A 23,743-nucleotide genomic window follows, 5' to 3' on the forward strand; every position below is an offset into this window, starting at 1 on the left:
GTAAGGAGTATTTTAATGCAAAGTGACCTCATTCTAGAGTCTTTCCTATTGTGACAGAAAAAAAAATTCTATATAAACAAACCTAGATTTTCTTTCATTAAGATTAATATTTTGGGGGCAAGACAGTGGCACACCTGGTTACCTATTCACTTTACAGTGCACAAGGACCCAGGTTCAAGCCCCCAGTCCCTATCTGCAGGGGGAAAGCTTCACAGATGGTGAAGCAGTGTTGCAGGTGTCTCTGTCTCTTCCACTTTCTATCTTGCCCTCCTCTCTCAATTTCTGTCTCTATCCAATAATAAATAAATTAAATAAATAGAAATTTTTTTAAAGATTAATATTTGGGGGCCAACATGACAGCTCAGCTGGATAATGCACCTGCTTTTGTCATGTTCATGAAGCAGATTCAAGCCCTACTCTTACCACAGTGGCATAGGCTTAAGTGTTATAGTGTCTTTTCTTCCCTTCCTTTATCTCTCTGTTTCTGTCTATAAAAGTTGACCTGGAGCAGCAAAGTCCTGATTATATCAAATACTATTTTGTGGGGCCAGTGAGATGGTTCACCTGTTGGAGTGTATGCCTTACTGTGCATACAACACAGTTCAAACCCCTAACACATCACATGGGATATCTCTGGCTGTTTTTTTGTCTGAAAATAAATGTCAACCCAGAGCACTGAAATTGCACATGAACAAGGCCCAGGAAACAAAAGAATAGTACTAATAACATTTTGTATGATATCCTGTGGATTTGCCTGCTACTTTTTTGAGATATCTTAATGGTGAGGAAAGTGACTTAGTAGGTAGTACCTATCTAAATGAAGTCTTATTTTGTACTCTGTGGTTTGTGAATTTATTAATATATATCTTATTTTTTACCTATTAATTTTGTACTAGATCATACTAATCCCACTAGCCCATTACTTGTGAAAACTTCTGACCTTTCAGAAGAAAATAAAATAAATTCATCGGTGAAGTTTGCTTCTGCAAATACTGTAGGTAAGTAAAAAAAAATAGCATTATATATCCCATTTGGAGTTTATCAAGTCTGGATTTAGAGTCTGAATATGAGCAAGGTAAATGTATAGCAATTTCATATGTTTACTGAATGGAGAATAGTCAGTCTTTTTAAATCTGCTACCCTCAATATGTATAATGGTCACCATTGACCTAAGCCTGCTTTAGGATTGACCTGTTTGTCATCCTTTTCATTGAGTCAGATATAATGCATTAGCTTTTTCCTGTTTGTTTCTTATTTCACAAAAAGATGTGTATCTATTAGTTCAGCTAGTTAGTTAAGTACTATGTGACATACTGTATTCTGCAAAGAAAAGACTCAGCAGTAAACAAAACAGAAAAAAAATTTTTCATCCCAGTGAACACATAAGTAGATGTGAAGCTATATTCCCAAAATTTATGTAGAATAATAAATCAATAAAATTTTAAACTAAAAGACATTTTTTAATCCATCTGGAGCCAACAGGTTTACATTCTATAAGGTAGAAAAGAGAAAAAGAAGCAAGCTTAGTTCATATCTTGGGAAGTAATTAACAACACCCTTGATAAAAATAAAGCTGGGAAACAGTGAGAAAGGGTGATATTTTAAATAGCATAAGGAAGTACCAAAAAGATCCCATTTGAATTTAAGTAAAGAAGAGGTATTTGGAAAAAAGAAAAGAAAAGGTGTTTGGTTTTCTAAATGCATGAAGGAAGCACACTTCAGGCAGAGGGAGCAACAAACTTCTGTTGTTGCTGCTGCCAAGGCTTCACCACTCCAGAACTACTTTTTCAGATAGAAAGACAGAAGCAGTAGGGAAATGCTACAACCTTGAAGCTTCCTCCAGTGTAGTGGGGAACTGGACTTAGGTTTGAGTCCTATACACGACAGTGCAGGTTTGGGGTTGTTTTTTTTTGGACCAGCTCTGGCACTGGAGGTTGAACCTGGGAGCTCAGAGCCTCAGCCTCTGCTGTCTCCCCTGCCCACTATCAGATAAAATTTAAAGGTAGAACTAGTTAGTAAATTCTGGTAGACAGTAGTACAATAGTAACCAGGGAGTAATGCAAGACTTGCTTTTCATTGAGTGAGATGAAAAGCCATTAGAATGTTTTAATTCTTTGTTGTTGTTTGTTTTTAGAGACAGAGGGAAAGATTGAGTTATAGAAACCATAACACCAGTGCTTTCTTCAATGTGCTGGGGGCTAGGTTCAGACCTGGGTCATACATTTGCCAAAGCAGCAAACTACCCAAGTGAGCTAGTGGTCAGATTCTGACTTTCTTTTGTAACACCACAGGATTTGTTTACCTATGTGACAAAAAATTTTGAAAGAGGTTCCAAGGGAGACTTAAAGGACTTAGGCCTGAGAAACTGGGTGCAAAGGATAGAAGTCAGTTTGTTTGGGGAAAAAAAATAGGAATTTAGCTGTGGACCACTTAGCTTTGTGGTGCCAGTTAGAACTTCCAGATGGAGATAGATTAGTCTGGTCATCACTCCTGTACCAATTATATGATTCAGCAATTTGATAAGGATAAAAACAATATTAAGTGAAATAAAATCAAATAACCCATTCCTTCAATTAATAATTCTTAAAAGTATATAATATATAATAAAATAGTGCTTCTTAAAGTTATTCCTAGAGAGTATGTTTTAACTTTCCTGTCATGGCTAGGACTTCATTGCTCCAAGTTAACTTTTTCAGATAGAGAGGCAAGGAGGGAAAGACCCACAGCAGTGATGATTCCTCCAGTACATGGGGCCTGGGTTTGAACCTGGGTCACACACATACAAAGTAGGCTTACTATCCTGGTGAACTATTTTGACATTCCTGGTTTACCATTTTTTGTGTGTCAAAACTGCTAGTAAATTCGGAATTCTCTAAGTATTTGAGAAAATTTAAAGTGATATTTCCTTATGAGAAAAATTGGCATTTGGTTAGATATCTCACCTGAAAGCATACCTGGTTTGTTGTGCTTGAAAGCCAGGCTCAAGCACTAGCCCTCGTGGCAATGGGGAAAAGTTTGGTGTTGTGGTGTCTCTCTCTTTTTGTCTTTCTCTTACTGTCTGAAGAAGTTGACCCAGAGCAATGAAGCCCTGGCAACAGTAATGGGTGGAGAGGAGATTGATTGTGATCCTCTAGCTAATTAATCTAATTTTATTATTATGTAAGCACAATTTTAGTTGCAAATTTTCTCTTGTTTTCCAGATCAATTTAAAATTATACACCCAATACCAAAACTCCTGTACTGTCACACCAAATGGAACGCTTTACCTGTACCATCCCATCCCTTCATTTCCTTTGATTAATTCTGGTTTTTCCTTTCTTCTTCTTTCTTGTTTATTATTATTATTATTATTTTACTAGAGCAATACTCAGCTCTGGTGTATGGCAGTGCAGGGGTTGAACCTGGAACTTTAGAGCCTTAGGCATGAGAGTCTGTGTAACCATTATATCATCTACCTCTGCCCTATTTCTTTTAAAAATGACTTTTTTATTATAAAATTAATTTTAATTTATTTAAGCAAAAATAAAATTTATAATTGAGGGTCTGGCAATAGTGCACCTGGTTGAGTGTACATATTATAGTGTACAAGGACTCTTTTTAAACCCCCAGCCCCCACCTGCATGGAGGAAACTTCACAAGTGGTGAAACACTGCTACAGATGTCTCTCCCTCTCATCTCTCCCTTCCCTCTCAATTTCTGTTTCTATCCAAAGTAAATAAAAAATAATAAAATTTATATCTCACTATTCTACAAATAACCATGAATAACATTCGTCAGCCCTAATCCTCACTCTATACATATTAATTTCTATATAAAATAAAAATGTTATGTGTGTACTGTGTTGCAACCTTCAACCCTGTAACTGGTTTTTAATATTTAAATTAAAATTTTAGGTTATAGATTTCTTTGTAAAACACTGTTAAATAAACATGCCATAATTTGAGTCATAATAAATTCTTCATAGTGAATAACACTAGGTTGAAATGTCAGCCTTCAAGCAGTTTTTTTAATAATCTCATTTGAAACACTATTTCAGTTATTTGTGAAATTTGGGGTAGATGAATAAAAAGTAAAATGATTATTGTTAAATAAAACATATTTTATTATGCAGCAGATGGTTACAGTAGTTCAGACTCTTTTACCTCGGATCCAGAACAGATTGGGAACAATGTAACTCGTCAAAGGTTAGTATTTCTGTTGATAAAAGCTTAGAATATCTTGTTGCATTTCAGTATTTAAAGTAATAATTAGACACTTTTTTTTTCTATTAAGATCTTTAGATTTCTGAAGGGAGTTAGGTCTCATCTGTAAAATTGAAGTGATTTTTTAAATTATTTTCAGCTTTAATAGGACAAGGAATGGAATTCTTATCTTCATGACATGCAGGGGACATTTTAAAGAGACTGATACAGTGTTTTTTTTAGCAGAAATAGTTTATTATAGTCCTTTTATAGGTAAACAATGGAAATTTTTAGGTATGCAAATATGCAAATTTTCTTTTAATTTTTTTCCTTTTTTTAATATTTATGTATTCCCTTTTGTTGCCCTTGTTGTTTTGTTATAGTTGTTGTTGTTATTGATGTCGTTGTTGTTGGATAGGACAGAGTAAAATGGAGGACGAGAAGACGGGGAGAAAAAGACACCTGCAGACCTGATTCACCACTTGTGAAGTCACTCCCCTGCAGTTGGGGCAGCTGGGAGCTCCAACTGGATCCTAGTCCTTGCGCTTTGCACCACGTGCACTTAACCTGCTGCGCTACTGCCTGACTCCCTAATTTTTTTTTAATTGCCACCAGGGATATTGCTGGGTCTCCTGTCGGCCATTATTTACTCCCTCCCCCCTTTCTATTTTATTCAATAGAACAGAGAGAAATTGAGAGGCAAGGTGGAGATAGAGAGGGAAAGAGAAAGACACCTACTGACATGCTTCAAAATTAGTGAAGTGTCCCTGCTGCAGGTGGGGAGTGGGAGCTTGAACTTAGGTCCTTGCGTGGGTCCTTAACCAGGTGCACCACTGCTCAGTCCCCTGCAGATTTTCTTTTATAGACTTATTCTGCATTCTAAAATGCAGTGGCATACCCAGTTGAACACACATGATACCATGTGCAAGGACCTAGGTTCGAGCCCCTCCTCCCTACTTACAGTGGGCAAGTTTCACAAGTGGTGAATCAGGTCTTCAGGTTTCTCTCTTTCTCTATATAAATCTCCGTTCTCCTCTCAATTTCTCTCTGTCTTGTGAAAAAGAAAAATAGAAAGAAAGAAAAAAAAAAAGGCCACCAGAAGTGGTGGATTCCTAGTGCAAGCAGCAGCCTCAGCGATAACCTTGGTAAAAGGAAGGGAGAACCATCCTCAGCCAGGAAGTAAACTGGTAGAGCACTTACATCACTTTGTACAAGGCTGTAGGTTTGAGCAACCAGCCAACTTAAGGGGATGCTTCACAAGTGGTGAAGCAGTGCTGTGACATCTCATTCTATCAATATAGCTATCCCTCTCGTTATTCACCCTCTATCTAAAAAAGACTATCTGAGAAGGAGTGGTGGAATCTTGCAGGTATAAAACCTAATCAAAAGTCCTGGTATTACATTAAATTAAAAAATAAAGTAATATCAATAAATGATAAAAATGTCATCCAGAAGCATAGACCAGTGTTGGGAATATCTACCCATTTTGAGGGTCTGCTTTACTTAGAACCTTTCTGGTACAATCTAAAAAAAATAATATATATAGGCTAGAGTGAAAAATAGTAGTGGATTTATTTATAAGAGTTTCCCCACTAAAAACTGTGAGACTCTCTTTCTCCTCACTTTTTATATCTAGTATGTATCATTTTGCCACACATTTAGAAGACTTTTAAAAAGCTAGTCAAACAGTCTCTGGAGCTCGTATTACCATGTCAAAAGACTGCTGCTTCATAATATTCTTTCTGTATTTGAGTTCTGAGTCATCTTGAATTTTATTCTGCTTTTAATCCTTATAAGTAAGGATCAGATTACCAGAGTCCAGGAAACTCTTCAGAACATGGAAGACTGGTAGCAAACAGATGACTTTTTATAATGGGTCAAACCTTTAACCTCAAGTAGCTGAACCAGATTCTGTCTCAACTTTGTAAACTCCAAATTTTAAATATGTTGAGAGTTAACCATAATTGCAAGTAGAGTTTTTCCTTTGTGTAGCTTTTCAGGCTAATAGTACTTTGAGTAGTAAGCATTACTCTGCCTTTGAAATCTATCTTAAATTAACTGGCATTTATACCTTTCATTTCACATCATTTAAATTTTGATAAGTGTGTAAAAATATTTATAAAACACTTTTTAAGTGGAAAGCATATTTCATAAAACTATTTGCAAATATATATATTATTTGCCATTTTGCCACTTAATTTAGTAGACATCATAGATAGTACTTTTACTTTTATATCTGCTTGAGAAAATAATACACACTGTTATGATATTTACTGCTTTAACAAGTTTGAATGCAAAAAAAAAAAAATTCAGTGTTAGTAGCATGACTAATTGTAATGGGTTGAATTTTGCAGGTCTCATTCAGGAACCTCACCTGATCACACTGCGCCGCCACCTCCCCCTCCTAGACCGCAGCCCTCTCATTCTCGATCATCATCTTTAGATATGAATCGGACCTTTTCAGTCACCACAGGTAGGGATTAGAAAACCATTAAATATGCTATTATTTAATTTTAAAATTAAATATAAATATTTTATTTCCTTTTAAGATTTTTGATATCTAATGAAAAAAAATTGAATTATAAAGTTGTCAAGTGAGATTCTTTTTAATTTTTTTATTGTCTTTATTTATTGGATAGAGACAGCCAGAAATTGAGAGGAAAAGAGACAGAGAGACATCTGGAACACTGCATCACCACTTGTAAAGCTTTCTCCCTGCAGGTGAGGATCAGGGGCTCAAACCCCGGTCCATGTGTATTGTAACATGTGCACTCAACCAGGTATACCACTACCCAGCCCCCAAAAAAAGACCTTTTAATGACTGTTTAAAATATATTTGATGGGGCCTGGCAATGGTGCACCTAGCTGAGCACTATGTGCAAGGACCCAGTTTCAAGCCCCTATTTCATGAGCAGTGAAACAGATCTATAGATCTCTTTCTCTTTTCCTCTCTGTGTCCTCCTCCCCTCTCAACTTCTCTCTGTCCTTCCAAATAAAATATAAAGGAAAAACAACATGGCTGCTGAGAGTGGTAGATTCATAGTGCCAGTGCCAGAACCAACCCACAGCGTTAATACTGGTGGCCATAAGAAAGAAAGAAAAAATATATTTGAGCACAGATTACAAAGATAGAAGCCTCAAAGCTGTCATAAGAAGATTTTAAGAATGTTGTGGAGAAATCAAGAAGGAAATACCAACAAGTCTTAGTTTAACTGAATATGGAGAGGAAACAAAATAACAGTTCAAGGTTTAAATTTTATATAGCTGGCAGTACTGATGTTGATTGTATAAGTAGGACAGAATATGATGATGTTCTGTTTGAACATTATGAATTATGAATGGGGAGGAATAAAGAAGACATTCCACTATAGGTTTGGAAGGTAAGGAAAAGCCAGAGATATGGAAAGAAAAACAAGAATGTAGTTTTATGAAAACAGGAGCTGGTCAGAAGTACCTTATGTAATAGTACAAAAGAAATATTAAGATCCTTGAAAAACTGAGATGTAGCCATTAGGTCATATCAAGACAGCTTTTACACGATGACTTATGCCTTACTTTTCACACATTCTCAGAAATCTTTATCACTTGATCACATTCACTAGCTTATTACTAGTGAGGTAATTACACCTTTACTAAAAATACTTGTGTATTCACATAGGACAACAACAGGCTGGAGTTGTTGCCCATCCTCCTGCAGTGCCTCCAAGACCACAGCCGTCACAGGTAATTCTTCAACATATTCATCCTTAAACATTACTTATTGTCACTGTCATCAATTTGCTAGGGACTCGACTTTTTTTTAAAACTTTTATTAGTGACTTAATAGAGATTAGCAAGATTGTAAGATAATAGGTACAGTTCCACACAGTTCCCCCCACCAGAGTTCTGTGTCCCATCCCCTCTATTGGAAGCTTCCTATTCTTTATCTGTCTGGGAGTATGGACCAAAATTCTTTATAGGGTGCAGAAGGTAGAAAGTCTGGCTTCGGGGTTGGGCGGTGGTGCAGTGGGTTAAGCACATGTGGCGCAAAGCACAAGGACCAACGTAGGGATTCCAGTTCGAGCCCCCAGCTCCCCACCTGCAGGGGAGTCGCTTCACAAGTGGTGAAGCAGGTCTGCAGGTGTCTCTCTTTCTCTCCCCCTCTCTGTCTTCCCCTCCTCTCTCCATTTCTCTCTGTCCTATCCAACAACGAACAATGTCAGCAATGGCAATAATAATAACCACAAGGAGGCTACAACAAGGGCAACAAAAGGGGGAAAAAATGGCCTCCAGGAGTGGTGGATTCATGGTATAGGCACCGAGCCCAGCAATAACCCTGGAGGGAGGGAAAAAAAAAAAGTCTGGCTTCTCTAATTGCTTGTCTGCTGCATGTGGATGTTGCCAGGTCAATCCATACCCCCAGTCAGTTTCTATGTTCCCCTAGTGGGGTAGTAGGGTCCTGGAGAGGTGAGGTTCTGGGACACTTCAGTGGGGCTGTCTGCCCAGAGAACTAAGTGTGGCATCATGGTAGCATCTGCAACTTGGTGGCTGAAAGGTGGTAAATATATGTAGAAAATCATTCAATAAACAGGAATCCAGAGGTAGGAAGAGAGCAAATGAAACTAGGAATCTTCATGTGGAAAGAAGCTAAAAACTCTACTTTAGGTATGTTCAATGTGGCCATGACTTACAGTAGTTTTTATCTGAACCCGATAGCTAACATGCAGGTAGACTAAAAGTATTTATTGTCTGGGAAGATGGTGTCAGAGTTGAGAATATGAGTAGCAAGCTGGATTAAGGCAGAAAGTACCTCCCAAATTGAGAGTGGTATATAAATGCAAAATATTTATATTTATATACCACTAGCTGTTAACCCCATTGATCTGAGCTAAGGCCCATATATATTTATTTATTTATATTTAGCACAGAGAGAAGGGACTTGATTCTATTCTAGGATTATTTTTGAAGAACAGGAATTACCTGATTTCCATTTGTTTTTGTTTTTTGTCTGTTTTTAACCAGAGCACAACTCAGCTCTGGTTTATGATGACGGGAGGGGTGGAATCTAGAACTTCAGAACCTCAGGCAGGAAAGCTTTTTTGCGTAACCATTATGCTATATCCTCCACCCCTAATTTTCACTCTTAAAGAACATTTGTGGGAGTTGGGCGGTAGCACAGCAGATTAAGTGCATGTGGCACAAAGCGCAAGGACCAGCATAAGGATCCCAGTTTGAGCCCCCGGCTCCCCACCTGCAGGAGAGTCACTTCAGCAGCGGTGAAGCAGGTCTGCAGGTATCTATCTTTCTCTCTCCCCCTCTCTGTCTTCTCCTCCTCTCTCCATTTCTCTCTGTCCTATCCAACAATGACGACATCAATAACAATAATAACGACAACAACAATAAAAACAAGGGCAACAAAAAGGAAATAAATATTTTTTTTAAAGATGTGCTCTTATTAAAAAAAACATTTCTGGGAATTTATGTCTTTAGATAAAAAATACAGTAATGATATGAAGGTATTTTTGTTTTTTAAAGAAACTTAAAAGTTGATAATGTAGGACAGAGGAGGATTTAGTGGAAACAATAATAATTTTGAGAGATAAGAGGTATCCATTTATGCCTTGGATCTAGCAGTAACTCCGTGACCTCATGCATCTCTCTGAATGTTATTGCATCAGCAAAGGAAGTATTAGATGACATCTGCATCCTTGCCAGGTCAGACTTGTTTTGATCTGCAGAAAACTGTTATTCTCCAGGACTGATTTTGGACTACAGCTGTTAGTTTTATACAATTAAATGTTTTTGCCACAGCGAGTTTGGTTTGCTTTTCTGAATTAGAATCTCCATATGAAATCAGTTATTTGCAGTGGAAATTTTAATATTCTAGTACTTGTTTTAATTAAAACATACTTTTATTGCTATTTAATTGTGAAACCCAAAGAGCTAATCACTGAATTCAAAGGAGACAAATCTGTCAACAGCAATTATTAAGAAAAAAAAAAAACTGCTATGGTAGACATAGGGTATCCCTCACTTTTTCAAAAGTTTACATATTCCACTTGACTTTTGTGGCAAATGATATTACCTACATTGATACTTGCTTATCAGGTCATGCCACTTTTACTATGCATTAGTGTGATTTTAGGTTTTATGTATTGGTGTGATTTGGTAGGTTATTTGGGGGGGGGGTCTGGAAACTAAATTTTTCTTCTATATAAAATTTCCAATTTTCTCAAATCACACCTTTTTATCCTGTAATGAAGTCATAGAACATACTCTACTTTCTGATAGCTAAGATTTCAGATACCTAGATTTATAAAATATTTCAACAAAACCTTACTAAGCAGTAAAATGAGAGATAAGATTGAAAGAGGGTAAGTAAAATGAGGAAAGTGCTACAGTAATAATCACTAAAAAGAAGGAACCCTAAAGAGTAGGAATGACATCCACAAAGTCATAAAGATATGAGTTAGTGTTGAAGTAATCTTCAAAATAAAATAAGTTGTGGCTTGGGAGATGATGCAAATAAAGGACCAACAGAGGGGCAGGGTGGCGGCTCACTTAGTTAAGCACACACATTACCATGTGCAAGAACCTGGGTTCAAGCCCCAACTCCCTACCTGCAGAGGGAGAGCTTCACAATGTTGAAGAAAATTCTGCATGTCTCTACCTCCTCTCTTAATTTCTCCCTGTCCTATCAAATAAAGAAAAGAACCAACACATGGTCAGAACCTTTCCTCTCCTTTGATGTTCTCTATACCGTTAGAATTTTGTTAAAGTATCTTTTTTATACTGGAAGAAACTCATCTAATTTTTCTCAGTGTCTCAGCATTTCAGTTGTATCTTTTTAGAACAAATTGTTGCTATAACCCAACTCCTGGAATCTACAGATAATAAAACTGACTTTGTATTTTCAAAGAAAAAGAAAGCTATTCTGTGACACTGACATCCCAATAAAATGTTCACTCCTTTATTCTAATTCATTTTTCAGACTTCTGGTCCCATTGTGCATCGCCCAGTAGATGCTGATGGCCTAATGACTCACACCAGTACCTCACCTCAGCAGATACCAGAACAACCAAATTTTGCAGATTTCAGCCAATTTGAAGTATTTGCTGCATCAAATGTAAATGAAGAACAAGATGATGAAGCTGAGAAGCATTCAGAGGTCTTGCCGGTCAGTTTTCAAGGTCTTGTCTAATTTTATGCTAGGAATCTTCCTACATTATGCTCTGTAAACAGAGGAATCCTTAAAAGAGGAAGTAGTGGAGGAGACATTAATAAGTAAAATATCTTTTACTACTGTTTTTAGAACGTTTATATTAGATCAGTGTTTCTTAATTTTGTCTTTTTGTATTTTGTTGATCCTCAAACACCTGTTGATTATAATATAATACTTATTAAAATCAGAAGAGGGTAGGGCATAGCTGTCATGTGAAGACAGAAATCCTGCCATCTGGTCTTGGCTAAAACTCTGCTCTTGGGTTTGTATCTTAATACTAAGCTTCTGATTGTATGATTTGATAAAAGTTCCTATGCAGTAGGAGACTTTTTAGCTCTAAAGGCAGACAGACCAACAAGACCAGCATCACTTGAAGAAGGTAGCGGTAAACCTGAGGGAAAGTATAGACCATCTGGTAGATGTATCCCTCCCCCACCCCCAGCCACAAGCATCTCACAGTGTTGCAGCTGCTTGTTCAATCCTCCTCTGCTTCCTCAGATTTATTACTTTCCCTTCTCTGTTGTTCAGTAGTAGAGAATTGTCATTTACAACGGTTTCTCAAATTCCCTGTCTTCATCTTGAATTTATCTTCAGAATGAATATTTTTGTAACAGTTTATTATGATTTGCCACATAAACATATTTATGCATAATTGTATGTTACTTATATATAATTAACAAATCATATTCATCTATAGGTTGAAAAACCTTCAGATCCTGCAAGCTCTCTTAGAGTTGCCAAAACTGATAGTAAAATTGAAGAAAAAACAGCTGCTAGTACTCCTGCCAATGTGGTATGCCAGTCTTTAATTGAACATTGTGCACATGAAAAAATTTATCTGAGTGGCCAGGAAATAGCCCCTTCAGTAATGCAAGTACCTTGCTGTACATGAGGCCCTTGTTCAAACTAAGCACCATGAGTGGTGAAGCAAGGCTGCAGGTGTCTGTCTCTTTCCCTCTGTATATTTATAAATATCCAGTGGTTGTTCTAAGACAATATGTAAAAGGCAATGGGATGGGTTAAATTAACTTTCTAATATTTTGTCAGCTTTAAAATCACACAAAGTAAAAATGATCTAAAATAGTCTTTTTTTAAAGGAAAGTTCTGCTTTTATTTTTATTTCATTTTTTTATTTATTTGGATAGAGACAGAGAGAAATTGAGAGTAGAGAGGGAGAGAGACAGAAAGACACCTGTAGCCTTGCTTCACCACTCGTGAAGCTTCCCCCCTGCAGGTGGGGGATCAAAAGCTTGAACCTTGCAGGTCAGATGCTTTGTCCACTGTATAACCTTCCAGGCTGCCCATAAAATGTTTATTGTGAATTTTATTTTTGTTAGCTGATAGCAACAAACTTAAAATAGTACTAAAGTAAAACAGTTGACTCTTAAGAGTTAAGTAATTATATCTTTAATAAGGAAATAAATAGTTCTGTTCATTAAAATGGTGTTCTAGTGCTTTTAAGGAGAAATCTGCTGGTTTATTTAATGGATGCATATTTCTAGATATTCCTTCTTTATTCATTGAAGCAGTATATATTTATTATGAATCTGTTAAAATCATGACTATTATAGTCTTGAGAAATATTCAGACTTCGAGCTTATGTCCTCTTTTAAAAAATAAATATATATTTATATTTTATATTATAATTATATTACATTCACAATCATGATGTCAATTAGGAACATCCTTTCCCATTATAATTTTTTTTTATTGTTGTAGTTATTGTTGTCGTTGTTGTGGATAGGACAGAGAGAAATGGAGAGAGGAGGGGAAGACAGAGAGGGGGAGAGACAGACAGACACCTGCAGACCTGCTTCACCGCCTGGGAAGCGACTCCCCTGCAGGTGGGGAGCCGGGGGCTCGAACCGGGATCTTTCCGCCGGTCCTTGTGCTTTGCGCCACGTGCGCTTAACCCGCTGCGCTACCGCCCGGCTCCCTCCCATTATAATTTTAACTGTTGACCACAAATTGTCTTAAAGTAGGAAAAGTAATTTTTAATTTTCAGACAACAAGCAGTTTTAAGAAAATGATGTTGCAAAGTGCTGAGTATCTTCAAAAATAATCACTCTTAATGGAAAATACTGTTTTATAGAGCAAAGGCACAACACCTCTTGCTCCACCACCTAAGCCTGTTCGAAGAAGATTAAAATCAGAAGATGAATTGAGGCCAGATGTTGATGAACATACGCAAAAGACAGGTGTTTTAGCTGCTGTTCTTGCATCACAACCTTCTATTCCTAGGTAATCAAAGCTTCCCCTGAATGTGTTTAATTACTAGGAACAAGACAAAAGCAATTGAAAAAAAGCATACTGAAAGAAATTATTGTCAGAGTACTTCTATAGTTGAGCAGAAGTTCTTAATTATTCTTGTTTGAAAGCTTTCTTATTTATGACTAGGTAGAGTATTTTCTCACTTTTTCTGACTCTATTATTAAGTTCAGTTTTAATCCCTAATACAAACTCTCAAGCGAACTTTAAAATTTAGCATTGTTGGTTAGCTATTCTGGACCAGGAATTGGCAGCTTCAGACGTGTGTGTTATATTCAGCAAACAGCCTGTTTTTTATGAGCTTAAGAATGACTTTTAATGACTAAAAGCTAGGTAATTTTTGCACTTATAAATAAATGCCATAAGCCAAGGGGTTTCACTGGCCAACCTTTGAACTACTGCTATTCTGTCGACTTATTTATAATTTTATGCCATAGCATTCCTTACTATGAGATGACTAAAAGCTAGGTAATTTTTGCACTTATAAATAAATGCCATAAGCCAAGGGGTTTCACTGGCCAACCTTTGAACTACTGCTATTCTGTCGACTTATTTATAATTTTATGCCATAGCATTCCTTACTATGAGAGATGGCATATAATCTATAAATATGGACAACAGTCTCATGTAACTGCTTCTAATACTGACATATGGATATGGGAGGCTGTGCCCAAAAATGTAGAGCTGAACTTCTGTTTGGAAATGGATAGAAAATGATTAGGATCTGTCATTTTGAATATAAGAAAAGGCTTCCACACCCGGCAACTGAATAGTATAGAAATCTGCCCCTGATGCCAGGGTGGCTAATGTCATATTTCTTCCCCTGCTTTCCTACAAAACTCAATTTCAGTTGAAAGGTATATAATTAATGTGTTGCTGCCTAGGAAGCAGGCAGTTGGCTTTAGTTTTTTGCTGGCATGACTCCCTCTGTTTGACCTGTGAGGCAGCTGGCTCCTTTTTACTATTCACCCTTCTCTTCTCTTGGTGACTATTTCTTAAATCATTTGTTTCAATAAGCTTCCTATAACTTAAAAAGAGGGGGGGATGACTTTTAATTTAAAAGAAAGAAACAAAAACATGAGAATATACATCATACATATAGATAGATATCCTACAAAGCCTAAAATATTTGCTACTATCTAGCCATTAAAAAAAAAAATTGGGGATGCTTGCTTTAAGTGAACTTAAACTCAGAGAATTCTACAGAAGAGTACTTATTAAAACAATAGCAGCCACAATGAAGCTTAGATACTTTTTGGTTGACCAGCAAATGAAGCTGAACTGTGCTAATAAAGCAATAGATAGCCCCCTCTACCTTCTGGATTTAGAAATAGAGAGAATGGAGAGAATTCAAAAATAAAATGAAAATATTATGTGTTTTCTTTTTGTGCCCACTTTATCCTCACAGATCTGTTGGGAAAGATAAGAAAGCAATTCAGGCATCTATTAGACGTAATAAGGAAACCAACACAGTTTTGGCCAGACTGAATAGTGAATTACAGCAACAATTAAAGGTAATGTGGCCCCTGGGTCTTTATTTTGCAAATTCCCATGAATTCATAGTGTTTCAGAGTTGAATCAGAATTTGGTAATGATACAGGTTTTAATGATATTCCAACCCATGAGCATAGAATAACTTTCCATTTTCTTGAATATTTTATTTCCTTTTATAGAAACTGATAAATATCAATGTACAGGCCTTTCGCCTCCTTTGCTACATTTATTCCTAGATAGCTCTTTTTGATATTATTACAAATGGGCTTGTTTTCTTGATTTCTTCTTCTATTACTTTACTGCTTATTACATTAGAGGAATACCTCTGATTTTTATATATTGATTTTTGTACCCTGTCATTTTACTATTTTTAAAGTTTGATTCATAAAAGAATATTAAATCTTGTCAAAAGCTTTCTTGTTACCTGTTTAAATAACCGTGTAATATATATTTTTAATTTTTCTAGTGATATGGTAGATTATATTAATTGACACAATTATATTGAACTATCCTTGCATCCCTAGGATAAATCCTGCTTGGTACATGGTGTAAAATTTTTAAACTTGAATCTGGTTTGGTAAGATTTTGTTCAGGAATTTAGCATCTATATTCATTAGGGATATTAATTACCTCTTCTTCCTCCTCCTCCTCTCCTTCTTTTCTAATGTCTGTCTTTATCAACTTTTAATGTCAGAGTGATGTTGACTTCATAATTGTATCAGTATTATCTGTACCTTCAATTTTTTTTTGTTGTTGTTAGCTTGAAAAACTACAGATTCATCCTTGAATTTTTGTTGAGAACATCTGCTCCTGGAATTTTATTTCTGGAGAATTTTTTTCCATTGTTTAAATTTGCTTCATTCTAATTGGTTTGATCATGTTTTGTAATTCCTTCTGATTCAATCTTGTGAAGTTGTATAAATCTTAAGAATGTATCCACCTTCTATATTTCCCTGCTTAGTGGTATATAGTTGTCCATAGAAATCACTCCTGATTCTTTGAATTTCCTCAGGATTCATTCTGATTTCATCCCTTTCATTTATAGTCCTGTTTATTAGAATCTTCCGTCTTTTTTTTGTGAGTCTGGCTAAGAGTTTATAGGTTTTATTGAAGAAGCAGCTCTCAGTTTCATTTATCTTATGCTTGTACTTTGCTTAATTGTAATTATTACTTTCGTCCTACTTACTTTGGGTTTTTATTGATATTTTTCTATATTTTTCAATTGTGAAGTTTTATTATTTATTTGAGGCTTTTCTTCCTGAAGTGGACCTGTATTATGAATTTCCCTCTTAGTACTGCTTTTGCTGTGCCCCATATATCTTGGTAGCAGGCTGCTGGCATCTTTATCATTACCTATCTCTCACCCTATTTTTTTGTCTTTATTACCATCATCATCATAACAACATGACACTATCAATTTAAGTGAGAAATTTGGTGACTGAAAAAATAGTGCTCAAAATCAACAATGTTTAGAATTGTCATTGCAAAGTACATAGTTTGTTATGTTACTGAAACTCAAAGTGAGTTATGACCAGACAGATAGATGTACTTACCTAGGGAAAGAACCTATTGAATAAGTTGTTATTCAATATCTTGTTACTACAGGGGAGGGCTTTATAAATAAGTCATGCATCATATATATCAAATAGCCACCACTTGCAGATATTTACTTTTCTAATAGATAAAAACTTTTATTATCCTAATTTGTATAAGGATTGTTAGTTCTAATACTGTATTAATATTGCATAATATAAAGTAACTTTCTAAAATTAACTATCCTTTTCAGAATACAAACAGCTAGCTATCCCTTCATCTTTTCAACAAATTTAAATTGTTGTTAGGTATGTCTTCATTTTCAACATAACTTGGCCTTTGTATCTGTTTCAGGATGTTCTTGAAGAGAGAATTTCCCTGGAAGTTCAACTGGAACAACTTCGACCATTTTCTCACCTATAAGCCAACTGCCGTTAACTGTGAACATGCCCATTTTTAAGCAGTTTTGGGTTCATAGCCAGTTTGGAAGCCCAGACGTTCAGCTTACTGCTTAGTTCTACATTAAATTTTATGATTCTCTTTTGCCCTCTATGTTCACCACTGTATTTAAGTACCTTTTATTTTTTAATTTCAACAATAAAAGGGTCAGGATGACTTTTTTTTTTGAGAGTATGTTGTGTTTGTTGGTACAGCCACCCTTGCTACTCCATAACATCTAGAATACATAGTACTCATTCATTAATACTCCTATAACCAAAACTCCACACTGATTTTTAACTTACCAAATAGGCTTCTCATTTACTATTTCAGAAGACAAAGTGTTTGTTTTAAATTTAGTATTTCACGTAACACATCTTTGTTTTGTGTAAGTCTTTAAAATTAGTCTCCTATTTAATTTTTTATTAGAAATATCTGTGTTGGATAAAGCATTCTTTATTTTAACCTTGAGCTCTGTAGGAATCAGCATTCTTTAGAATGGTAGTGTCTTCATAGTTTTCCATGTCAACTTGAAGGTCAGATTTTACATTTCCCCTGTGAAAATATCACTAGTTTTATCATTGACTTAAATTTTTATGTAAAAGGTTAACTCATCAGTCATGCAAACTTATGAAATAGTTATTTATGAAGACATACCTTTCTAAATTGCTCTCTAAAAACACAGGCAAAGTGTTGAAACCAGTGCACCATGAGTATTGTCCACTTGCAAATATCAATTTTTTTTTATTTCATGAGAGAGACCCAAGTACCACTCTACAGATGATGTACCAAGGATCAAACCTAAGTTCTTATGCATGCAAATACTGTTTTGTGCCTACTGAGCCACCTCCCTAGCTAAAGCCTCCACTTTTCTATGACTTACACATTAAACTCACAGTTAAGTTTGTACCTACTTGATCTATAAATTTACTTTTTTCAAGTCATTTTTTTCCTGAGGATATTAATTATCCATAGACTAAATGGGAATTTCTTGCTAACCTTAAACTACTTGTTGCTCACTAGTTTGTCTTATAGAAAAACTTTTCCTATTAACAATTATTCTGAAATAGGCCCAGTTCAGAATGAACTACTGTCATAGGGATTGTTTCACATAACATTTGCATTTTGTCACATTTGTACATTGACATTCATTGCTAACCTCAGCTCCTTTGAATGATTTATTCAGGGAGCATATAGTTTAAACTGTATAGATTTATCTTCAAAGAACTAAAAGTATGATTTTAAACTGTTGGGTTGATAGAAAAGTCATGATGTAGTTTTCTGTTTTTCTATACAGAAATGTATCATGACTGTTCCAACAACGCAAAGTAAAATAGCACAATATTTTAATTTTTAAAAGAATTTAAAGTTTTTAATAAATAGAAGAAAGGGGTTTGGAGATCACCACATGGAAGCATCATACATACCACTAAAAGGAAGCTTCATGAATGATGGCATGGTGCTGTGATATCTCTCCTCTGTGCCTGTGTCTGTTTCTCTGTCCCTGAGATTGTAAAGGAGGAAATTGTCCACTGACAGCTGTGGCACTATGCAGGTATGACCCCCTCAGCAATTTAAAAAAAAAAAAATTAGGACTCTTGATATATGAAAGAAAGTGTCAACATGATACAGGGAGAGAATGAAGCCAGAGCACTACTCTGGTACATTGTAAAATTGCTGAGGATTAAACTGGGAACCTCAGGTATTTAAGTCCAGTACTCTACCAGTTGAGCTATTTCTGTAACTATATGATATAATCTTTTTGTTTAATTAACAAAAATAAATGAGTTAGAAGGAATTTGGATTGATATCTCAGCAGTTAAGGTACTTAATGCCCTGGGTTCAGTCCTCAGCACCATAAAGAACTTAATGAATGGTAGAATGGTACTTTGATGTCTGTCTCTCTCCTCTCTGACCCAGTCTTTCCCTGTCTCCTATTTATCGTCCCATATTATATACAGAGTAGAAAATTTAAGCCAGGGACTAAAAGGGATTTGTATTTTTATTGTTGAAAAAAGTTTTTTATAGTTCATAATCATAGACTACTAGTAGATTTCATTATCATAGAACAAGAAGGAAAAAGGGAACTAACAACCAAAAAATTCCAAGCTCAATAAAAGCTTTGGTGTTGGTGTTGTTTTTGTTGGTGGTGGTGTTTATTTTGGTATGAATGGGGCTTCATTGCACCAGGCCAACTTTTTTCAGATAGAGGACGAGAGAGAGAGACCACAGCACTGAAGCTTCATTCTGGGCAGTGAGGACCATGCTCTAACTTTGGTCATGTACATGACACGGGAGCTGTCTTGCCAACCCTAAGTTTTTTCTCACTTTTAAAAGCTATATATATATATATATATATATATATATATATATATATATATATATATATATGTCATAACTAACAGGTTATGACATCAATTAAATAAAATTCTTAAAATCCCAGAATACTACTTAACATCTATTGTTCTTCTCTGTTATAAGAATTGTTCTGATTTCATCACTTCTACTCATCTAAATACTATTTCAAGTGTTTCCACTAATCTTGGATTTATAAGATTTATTTTTCCTTATTCTAACTGAACAACATTATTAATTTTTTAAACTTACTTGGAAGGTTCAAGAACCAAATTTTATGGGGTCCAAGAGATAGCTCCCACACCTATTACCGTGTGCAAAGCCCTGGCCTCAAATCCTTGTACAACATGGAACAACACCAAGGGAACTTCACTAATGGTAAAGATGTCTCTCCTGTCCCCTTCTTTCAGAAGATAGAGAGAGGGTTAGAAGATGGGCTGGAGAGTTAGATCAGCAGTAATACATATACCCTGAGCCCTGGCTTTATTCTCTGGCACCACATTTTAAATTTTTTCTTAGTTTTGCAACTAGAGAACAAGAAAATATTTTTAATACTTTATAGTAGTACATTTTTTAATGTCATTTAAAAGAATACATCCATACTAAGAATCTGTGTGACAAGTTCTTACTATAAATTGCCATTTATATTCCTAATACAATTTTTATAAAAATAATTATAATTTTTAATTACTAGTAAGTCACCAAGTTAAAATTAGTTTATTTCTCTAGACTGGTCATTTAAGAAATGCTTCATGTTTATTTTTTTATTGGATAACAAAACATAACTTTAAATTTATAATGTACTTTTTCTGACTTCAATTTTGTCAAATAATATTACCTACAAAAATACTGGGTTTTCAGAATAGTCATGACAAATACTTGCATAGAAAAACAAAGATATATCATGACTTTTATGACAACCCAATAACTGCCAAAAGAAGTAATTTAAAATTCAAAATGTTTGTACCGTACATTTCACATAATGAACCAAAGTTTAAAAGTTAAAGTGAACTTTATATCTCATCTTAGTTTACCATCCCATCAACCATGACAAATCATTCTTCTTACATCTCCTGGAACAGAAAGTACATATTGTTTGTCTCTTTGCCAGGGAGAGTTGGCACCTGGTTTCACTTCCCCATACTACTTTTGATTGTACTGTGGAGTACTGACAGCCATAGGAATTTATCATCCTCAACCTCTGTAGCACAAATCCATTCACATTTTGGACCTTGTAGAATAAATGCATTCTTGATATCTGTAAAAACATTAGAGATACACTAGTAAGCTTTTGCAGTGGACAGTTAAAAATTCCTTTTTCTTATTTTTTCTTAATTCAAAAATTGACCAAGTCATCTTTAAAATATTTTTGAGGAGCTACAAGATAACTCACCCAGTAGAATACATGTCTTAATGTGGTGCAGCCCTAACTTTAAGCCCCAGCACTACAAGGGAGGTCCATCTCTCCTTTGTCTTACCTCTCTAGAATAAAAGGAGAAAATTGATCCAGAGAAGGTCACACAGCAGTAGTAATGCATATGTAAGAGGTCCCAGCGCCACTTTTAACAATATATAAGCATATCCACATGTGTGTATGTATGTGCACACTTTTAAAACCAAAAAGGGATTCAAATACAAACACACCATAAAATATTAACTTCCTAAAAATCAAATGTGACCTAAAATGTATTTTTTTTGTTTTTGACTCCAGGGTTTTTGTTGGGCCTCACTGCCTGCACTACGAATCCACTGCTCCTGTGGCCATTTTTTCAATAGAACTGAAAGAAATTGAGAGGGGAGAAGGAAAGAGAAAGATAGGCACCTTGCAGACCAGCTTCACCATTTAAATGACCCCCCTGCAGGTGGGGAGCCAAGGGCTCCAACCGAGATCCTTGAACTTCATACTATGTGCATTTAACCCAGTGCACCACCGCCTGGCCCCCTAAAATGTCTGTACAATTAATTGCGAATCACTATCTTAAAGATTAGGCATAAAATGTTCTTTTAACTCCTTGGCTGCTCCAGAAAAAACTGGAGTCAATAAAGTTCCCTCATAAGAGACTGATTACTGTTTGCTTTATTTATTTTTATGAGAGAGACCAAAAATATCACTCCGTTCTAGAGCTTACGGCATGCAAATCCTGTCCTCTTAACACACTGAGCCATCTCCCTGTCTCACTAAAAGTTTTATATATTTTTTTTATTTATTTATAAAAAGGAAACTTTTTTAAAGAATTTATTTGTTCATGAGAAAGATAGGAGGAGAGAAAGAACCAGACATCACTCTGGTACATGTGCTGCTGGGGATCAAACTCAGGGCCTCATGGTTGAGAATCCAATGCTTTATCCACTGCCACTTCCTGGACCATTCCCACTAAAGGTTTTTACAAATAATTATTGCAGGTGGAGGTACTGAGAACTATAACACTTATGAAAGCCAGTGATACAGTAAACCAGCTACTTTATTGGGTTATGTAAATTTAATTTTATTAGTGACTTAATCCACAAAATTATGAGATAACAATAGAATTCTGTACCCTTCCCACCACCAGAGTTCTGTATCTCCTCTCCCTCTTTTGGAAACTACAGCAGCTCTTGAGAGGTTACAGATATGGGTAGACTATCGTTTCTATAACTGTCTGTCTCTATATATAATTGCCTTTTTTTCCTATGGCCCTTTGCCCTCTCTTCCTTTCTGAGTCACAACTACACCTATTACTGTTTCCAATGTCTTTCCTTTTTTCCCTCTTCTTTCTCCAGGTCCTGATAAAATTGGAGTTCAGAGCCCTCTGGTCATCTTCCCCTATCATTTCTCCCCCTCCAGGAATATGAACCAAAATTCTTTTTGGGGTGCAGAAGGTGGGAGTTCTGGCTTCTGTAATTGCTTCTCTTTTTATTTTTTAAATTATCTTTATTGGATAGAGACAGCCAGAAATCAAGAGGGAGGGAGGGGGTGAGAGAGGGAAAGGACAGACATCTGCAAAACTACTTCACCACTTGGAAAGCTTTTCTTCACCACTTGCAAAGCAGATGGGGATGGTGAGCTCGAACCTGGGTTCCTTGCGCATTGTAACGTGCGCTCAACCAGGTGCACCACCACCTGGCCTCTTCTGTAATTGCTTCTCTGTTGGACATAGGTGTTAACAGATCAGTCCATACCCAAGCTCATAACAGTTTCTTAGACATAGGACATAGTTGATGAAAGAACTAAATGGAGACATAACACTCATTTTTAACTATCCCCTAACTCCATGCAGTTTTTTTTAGATTTTCTGGACTAACAAATACAGAAAGGATATGGGGCTGCTTTTAAACTTAGAAGGTCAAGTGTAAGATAATAACTAAAATAATTGGATTTAAGTAGGAATTTTTGTTTAACAAATGAGATTCTTACTGACATCACTATAAATTGAGTCCAAGTTACTAAACATTCTTTGCAAATGTATTGATTCCTCTACAGGACTCCAAAATTCAATATGAATTTAACAGTATATTCAGACTTGTAATATTTACTGAGTCTGTTAAGAATGAGAAAGTACTAAATAAAAAAAAATTAAGTTATAATGTCTACAGGCAGTAAAGAGAAGTGACTAAGGACTGTTAGAGTCAGACCTCTTAAAATTGTAGAAACTTTTCCTAATATCTAAGGTAATCTGATAATACCAGCAATCTTTTTTCCTTGTATCTCAGAGGTAAATGAAAGTTTACAAAGTATAGTTCCAGTCCCTTTCCTACTTTTATTTATTTAATTTTTATTATTATTTACTCGGGCATGACTGGGGATTTGCACCTGCATGATTCCACTGCTCCTGGCAGACTCTTCTCAAGCAGCCCTCCACTGTTTGGGAAGTTTCCTCCATGCAGGTGCTCAACCCTGGGAAAATGCTCAACTGGGTAAGCTTACCTCCCACCACCCAACTTTCTACTTTAACTAATTTAGTTTACTAATGTCATTTCTTGGAACAAACAGCATACATACATTTGGAATCTGGAATATCCTCAATGAGTAACCTATGAAGGGCCATTGACGCAATAAACTGGTAGGTTGTTTTTGAAGTTCTTTCAAATGGAACGTGAGATGTGACCCGACTAGAAATAAGTAACACATCGTTGAAGAGGAAAAGACTGAGATCACAAGTATGTTCATAAAGCCTGTATTAAGATGAAGAGAAGGTAGTTTTAGAAGGGGCACACAAGCATGCACATGTGCTTAGTAACTCAACCCACCAATATTACTTTAATGACTGATCAGTTGATCATTTTGTCCCACCAC

The 23,743-nt window shown here is 35.8% G+C and overlaps 2 protein-coding genes across 6 annotated transcripts in view; one reads left to right on the top strand and one right to left on the bottom strand.

The window, feature by feature from the left end:
- The window catches only part of REPS1 (RALBP1 associated Eps domain containing 1), an 87,855-nt gene extending 70,558 nt beyond the window's left edge, over positions 1-17,297 (top strand). For 3 of the 5 annotated variants that reach the window (XM_007531493.3, XM_060190375.1, XM_007531495.3), the window contains 9 exons: positions 897-998; positions 4,112-4,184; positions 6,536-6,654; positions 7,840-7,904; positions 11,152-11,337; positions 12,080-12,175; positions 13,475-13,623; positions 15,059-15,164; positions 17,032-17,297. In XM_007531493.3, the coding sequence (XP_007531555.1) occupies positions 897-998; positions 4,112-4,184; positions 6,536-6,654; positions 7,840-7,904; positions 11,152-11,337; positions 12,080-12,175; positions 13,475-13,623; positions 15,059-15,164; positions 17,032-17,100 (965 nt within the window). In that variant the 3' untranslated portion in view covers positions 17,101-17,297. The remainder of the gene's footprint in view (positions 1-896; positions 999-4,111; positions 4,185-6,535; positions 6,655-7,839; positions 7,905-11,151; positions 11,338-12,079; positions 12,176-13,474; positions 13,624-15,058; positions 15,165-17,031) is intronic. The other 2 variants (XM_007531494.3, XM_007531497.3) reach the window with 1 other exon arrangement.
- Positions 17,298-19,917: 2,620 nt separating this feature from the next.
- ECT2L (epithelial cell transforming 2 like) overlaps positions 19,918-23,743 on the bottom strand; it is a 116,326-nt gene continuing 112,500 nt past the window's right edge. Inside the window, exons 21-22 of the mRNA XM_060190376.1 lie at positions 23,450-23,622; positions 19,918-20,728 (exon numbers count right to left, since the gene is read on the bottom strand). Of these exons, the coding sequence (XP_060046359.1) occupies positions 20,601-20,728; positions 23,450-23,622 (301 nt within the window). The 3' untranslated portion in view covers positions 19,918-20,600. The remainder of the gene's footprint in view (positions 20,729-23,449; positions 23,623-23,743) is intronic.

This window comes from Erinaceus europaeus, chromosome 4 (genome assembly GCF_950295315.1).
Source record: "Erinaceus europaeus chromosome 4, mEriEur2.1, whole genome shotgun sequence".
Lineage (NCBI taxonomy): Eukaryota > Metazoa > Chordata > Mammalia > Eulipotyphla > Erinaceidae > Erinaceus > Erinaceus europaeus.